We start from the raw sequence: 6,403 nt of genomic DNA, 5'->3' as shown, positions 1-6,403 counted from the left end.
AACCATACACCCAGTATGGTATCGCGATTCGCGATTTTGCGCTATCATACTGGGTGTATGGTCGGCTGTGTGCGATTTTGCGAGTGTGGTAAAATTGCATAACAGCAAAATTGCATAACAGCCGAGCATACACCCAGCAGCGCTGCTGATGCCTGAACGGTATGTGGAATGAAGTGGGCGAGCATCGGGAGGCTACTATGGCACGGGGCAAGCACTATGGGCAGTCTATCTGAAGTGTACCTGGCGTATAAGACGACCCCCCACTTGGAGGCATATTTTTCAGGGCCAAAAATCGTCTTATACGCCGGCAAATACGGTAAAACATCACAAGAATGAGGATGGGCTGAGATCCCTGAAAACAATGTCTACTGACCTCCCTCCCCGTAGACTATCTGGTTTATCTGCCTCAATTGCTCAGAATCCAGTGCCTTGACTCAGTCTCATCTTGGTCCCTTAGATTTTTCTGAATTCCTTTAGATGATTATGACTACCATTAATCTCTTTTTTGGAAAATCTCTTCTACCATCTCTTGGGAAAACCACCTTACCCAGCTAAGGTGACCCTCTCTGATGGACTCCTTAGTCTAATTCTTTGACTTTTCTGAATCCTATTTAAACCATTTTTTTTACCTGTGACTCTGAATCACGGTGATTTATTACCCTAGCTGTGGGTCTAAAAGCAATAAGTAGTGGTTGGAGTGGATCTTGAATAGGATAGGCATTATCTTGGGAGGAAAATTCCCAAATGAGGTCATAATACAGTCTTCCAGCAAAGGAAGTTTATCTCTTCAAATATGGGAGGAAAATCTATATCTGCTGGCAGAAAAAAGTTCAAAGTTACTCAAGGGTCCTAGAGTCCTTGTGTCATCAGATCACCCCCAAATTCTCATTACAAGCTTGAACAGTCCACACTTTCCTTATCACTCTTCCATTTAACCTCCACATCATGGACTTGGCACAGCTGGGAATTAAACTTTCATTGTAATTCCTCCACTAGAATAATTAAGTTGTGTGTTTAATTTGCAGCAAATTTAGTTCTTTAGCTACAAGAAATAGATTATTTTAGAGCCACTACAGAAACTCTAGTTCTGTTTCCATGAATTGAGACGGGCAGCTCCAGAAAGCTAAATTTCAGATTGCCCTTATGCCTGATCTTACCAGGTCACTAAGATTACGACTCTCTGCCTCAGTTTGGTTTGTACCACCAAGGACACCTCACCAATGAATAGCAGGGTACAAACTCTTTGGCCTGAATGCCATTCTTTCATTTGTATCTAACATGCTGTCCTATGTTTGGTTTCATGCACAGAAAAGGAAAATCACAATAAATACATCAAATGGTTCTTTCTTCTTCATTGTTGCCTCTTTCTCCTCCCCATCTTTCCTTATGCTGGAAAATGAACAGGATTTTATTTTACTTTCTCTTAATGTACTCATACTATCAAAAAATCTATGTAGGTGTGAAAGATAAAAAGAGTATCCTTTTTTCCCACTATATGAGAACCCTCTGAGATAAGTAATCTATTATTTTTATTGAGATAAAATTTACGCTGAAACCGGTTTGGCTCAGTGGATAGAGCGTCGGTCTGCGGCCTGAAAGGTCCCAGGTTCGATTTCAGTCAAGGGCATGTACCTTGGTTGGGGGCACATCCCCAGTAGGAGATGTGCAGGAGGCAGCTGGTTGATGTTTCTCTCTCATCGATGTTTCTAACTCTCTATCTCTCTCCCTTCCTCTCTGTAAAAAATCAATAAAATATATATAAAAAATTTACATAAATTTTTAATATATGTATATATTGTGAAATTATCACCACATTAAGTCTAGTTGACATTCATCACCACACATAATTACAATTTTTTTTTTGTAATCAGAACTTATAAAATATACTCTCTTAGCAACTTTCAAATATACAATATAATATTATTATTAACTATAGTTAACAATTATTCCTGGTCTTAAAGAAAACACTTTCAGCTTTTCATCACTGAGTATGTTAGGTATACTCAGGTATAGACCTATCATGTATGCCCTGTATATATGTTTCTTCTATACCCATTTTGTTGAGAGTTTTTTAATTACATCTATTGAGATGATAATATGCTTTTTATCTTTCATTTTGTTAATGTGATGAATCACTTTGATTGATTTACAGATGTTGAACTATTCTAGAACCCCAGGAAAAAAATCTCACTTGATCATAGTGTATGTTCCTTTAAAAGTACTATTGAATTTTGTTCAAATATTTTGCATCTGTGCTCATCAGGGATGTTAGCATCTAATTTTCTTTTCTTTACTGCCCTGGTCTTTGGTATCAGGGTAATGCTAGCCTTATAAAATAATTTTAGAAATGTTCCTCCCCCCCTCCTGTTTTTTTGAAGAGTTTGAGAAAGATTTCATTCTTATGAAAATTTTTAGTAGGTAACCAATTCTTGATATTAGCTATAAAAAAAAACCCTATGGGATTTTGAAAATTTTATCTTATGGTAATAGTAACTTGCTTTATCAACATCTTTTATTTTACAGGTTAATTCTATTTTTTGATGTAAAAAGTTGAATTGATTCAGTCTTTTTCTTTGTACTTTTTGGAAAAAAAAATTCTTCTAGCAGATACAACCAAGAGTAGGATATGTACTTGGGAAAGCAAAATGAAAAGTATGGATAAAATATAAAATCATTTCCTCTACCACATTGACATATAGAATATAATTTAATGTGTTTAACTACTTCATGACTAAATCTATGTGAAATAATTTGTTGTCTTTATAATTTTTTAGAATCCAAAGCGTGAAATTCAGAAGTTGATGAAATTTCTAGATAAAAACCTTCCAGAAGAAACTGTGAATAAAATCATCTATCATAGTTCTTTTGATGTAATGAAGCAGAATCCCTGTGCAAATTATACTACTGTACCATCATTTGATATGGATCATTCTGTGTCGCCCTTCATGAGAAAAGGTGAGGACATCATATACTAGTTTCTGTAGTGCTTGTTAGTTACATTAAAGAGAATAAAGGTGGATTAATGAGAGCAATATTATAAGAAATGGAAAGAGATTGAGGTAAAAATGTAGGAAAACTGAAAACATTTGAGAAAATAATTTATGGCAAAGAAACTCTATGATTGCTGTAATATTAGCATATAAGACAAGTCTTTCATAAGAAATGCTTACTCAAGAGCCTAAGTATCAATAAGCATGAATCTTGGTATCCATTGCTATAGCAGAAGACTGCCCTTTATTTTTCTGAGTTATCTAGATATGTACCCATCATTCCTTAGAAATTTTGCTGTGGTAGGTAAAAAGCTTATATGATATTACACATACTAAATTAATGAGGGAAAGTATCAACTCCTTGAGGTTGCTGCTATGATTATGGTAAATTATTGCATCCTCAGAATTGAACTCAATGTATAGCTAACATCTTGTACAAAAATAGTTATTTAATAAATGATAAATATGAGTTGAATTGAATTGCATGTGTGTATGTATGAGAGAGAGAGAGAGAGAGAGAGAGAGAGATTTTTGTTAGTTGTGTACATGTTAGTCAGCTTGTTATAAAACAAACAACTCAAAGAATCTCAATGGCTTAAAACCACAATACCACAATATTTAATTTTCACTTAATGTTGGTGGATGTTGGTCATTTGTGGCTGCTGCAGTTCTGCTCAGCACTTTTTTAGTCTGATCAGTGTTTATTGACTATCATGGGCTTCCAGTGATGGCGAACCTATGACTCGCGTGTTAGAGGTGACACGCGAACTCATTTTTTTGTTGATTTTTCTTTGTTAAATGGCATTTAAATATATAAAATAAGTATCAAAAATATAAGTCTTTGTTTTACTATGGTTTCAAATATTAAAAAATTTCTATATGCGACACAGCACCAGAGTTAAGTTAGGGTTTTTCAAAATGCTGACACGCCAAGCTCAAAAGGTTCGCCATCACTGGCTTAGCCTCTTGTGTTTTCTCTTTCGGAAGCTCAGGCTGATACAACTGCTTGTTTGTGGGATACAACCACTATCATGGTATAAAATAAAAGCAAGAGAGGTAGTGGAAACTTGTGATGTCTTTTAAAAACTTCAATTCAGATCTGGTATATATTGCACATATTCAAATTTCATTGGCCAAAGCATATAAATCATGCAAGCCCAAACTTAGTGAGGCAAAGATGAATCACATGACACTTGACAATTTTCAGAGATGTAAAATCTCCTTACCATGAAGGAGAGAGAGAATAATACACACCGAGACAGTTTTGGAGAGAGCCTATAAAGGGAATGTTAAAGGTAACTTTAATTATAATGTATCTTGATATATTCTAGAGATTTTTATTTTAAACGGTTAGGAAGAATGCCATGGGTGTTTTGCTGGAGATATCTGACTCTCAAGCATGTATGATTTTGCCTCCCAGGAGATATTTGAAAACATGTGGAGGTATTTTTGATGGTCATGAGAAGCGTATGTAACTGGCTTCTAACAGAGGCCAGGGATGCTGATAAACATCCTGCAATGCATAGGGCAACCCCACATCCTCCCCAGCAAAGAATCCTCTGGCTTCAAATGTTAAGAGTGGAGATATAAATAAAATGCCACAGTTCAGAAATCCCAGACCAGATAGAAAAATTTACCTTGACATCTTCTCTTCCATTTTTCAAATCTAAAACTCAACTTCTAGATGTGTCTCCTGTGAGATATTCTATGGAAATGACATTGTTTTTTTTATCACATATTTATTGCACATGCTGTGTCCTGTGTGTATTCTTCTTTTGAAGTTTTTTAAGTACAGTTTGTATTTTGAAGATTGAGCAACCTATAATAAGGACATATGCTTAATTACATTTAACCCTGTGATTTCCCAATCTTACTTGATCATGGAACTTTTCAAATAAATTACATTTGACATTGGAAAATGGGTCTTAAAAGCACTGAAACATTTTCTGTATCTTTTGTTAACAAATCTTCTGAAGTCAGAGAGAATATGTTGGATATTTTCCCAGTGGCATTTCTTGAAGCTACTTAAAAGGTTTTTTCTTCATATAAGATACAGGGAAAATGCATGGAATTTTTGGAAAACTAAGAAGGTGTAGGAGTCTGGGAGTGGTAGCAGGAGGTAATTAATGGAGTTTTGGAGTAGATAAGACATTCTGAAGGTTTAAAAATATAAGCATGGCCGAAACCGGTTTGGCTCAGTGGATAGAGTGTCGGCCTGTGGACTGAAAGGTCCCAGGTTCGATTCCGGTCAAGGGCATGTACCTGGGTTGCGGGCACATCCCTAGTGGGAGATGTGCAGGAGGCAGCTGATCGATGTTTCTCTCTCATCGATGTTTCTAACTCTCTATCTCTCTTCCTTCCTCTCTGTAAAAAATCAATAAAATACATTTAAAAAAATATATAAGCATGATAATTCAAATTAGAATTCATCTTAGATAGAAATTTGACAGTAATCTCAAATTTACCTTATATGTTTCTTTTCAGGTATTGCAGGAGACTGGAAGAATAAGTTCACTGTAGCCCAAAATGAGAAATTTGAAGAAGATTATGAAAAGAAAATGAAAGGGTCTACATTGCAGTTTCGTTCAGAAATCTAAGAAATACCTGCTCTTTGTCCAACTCCTTTAGCTGGCACTTAAATTAGAAAATAAAAATCTCTTTAAACATTTAGTGAAAGAAAACTTTATATGTGGTATTTCCTTATTTACTAATAATGGTGGTTTATAATGGAATATTCAAAGAATTTAAAAGTCTCCATATCAAAAATTAGTACTCTGTGATTTTTTATTACTTCCCACAATGTTTTTACTATTCTTAAAGATTAAACAATAAAATAAAGTTTGAAATCTATAAATTTACCTGGTTTATTTCTTTAAATACAACTTCTGGGTCTTTGAACTTGCAAAGAAGATATTTAGGGGAGTCTTCAAAATAGAGTGATTAGAACAAAAATATCCCCTCAAAAGGTGTTAATTTATCTTTGTTATATGATTAGAATGATGACTATGTATGGTAATGAATGTTAGCTAGGAACTTATTGTGATCATTTTACAATATAAACATCTGTGAATTACTTTGCTGTATACCTGAAACTAATATAATGTTTTATGTCAATTATATCTCAATTAAAACAACAAAAACAATTAAGAGTACCATTGACAACTCCTCTGTCTTCCTTAGAATTCTTGTTTCCTCAGAATATTTGTGGTGCTATCATACATGACTCATGGTCATCTGACATAAGGACAAAATAAGATGCCAGTGTTAGTGTGGTGAAGGTTTGGGAGGGCCGGGCACAAGGTGGAGAGGGTGAATGGGGGGGGGACCAAAGGGGACGTCTGTAATACTTTCAACAATAAAGATAAATTTTTAAAAAGATGTCAGTGTGAATCTGTAATTGTACTGAAGGCTTA

At 34.9% G+C, this 6,403-nt stretch overlaps 1 protein-coding gene across 1 annotated transcript in view; it reads left to right on the top strand.

Annotated features, from left to right (window-relative positions):
* LOC102755783 (sulfotransferase 1 family member D1) overlaps positions 1-6,018 on the top strand; it is a 36,578-nt gene extending 30,560 nt beyond the window's left edge. Inside the window, exons 7-8 of the mRNA XM_006773097.2 lie at positions 2,775-2,955; positions 5,475-6,018. Coding sequence (XP_006773160.1) covers positions 2,775-2,955; positions 5,475-5,587 — 294 coding nt within the window. The 3' untranslated portion in view covers positions 5,588-6,018. The remainder of the gene's footprint in view (positions 1-2,774; positions 2,956-5,474) is intronic.
* Positions 6,019-6,403: the final 385 nt, after the last annotated feature.

This window comes from Myotis davidii, unplaced genomic scaffold (assembly GCF_000327345.1).
Source record: "Myotis davidii unplaced genomic scaffold, ASM32734v1 scaffold106, whole genome shotgun sequence".
NCBI classification, from domain to species: domain Eukaryota; kingdom Metazoa; phylum Chordata; class Mammalia; order Chiroptera; family Vespertilionidae; genus Myotis; species Myotis davidii.
Note: the sequence above shows the minus strand (reverse complement) of the source record. Positions and strands in the feature narration are given on the sequence as shown.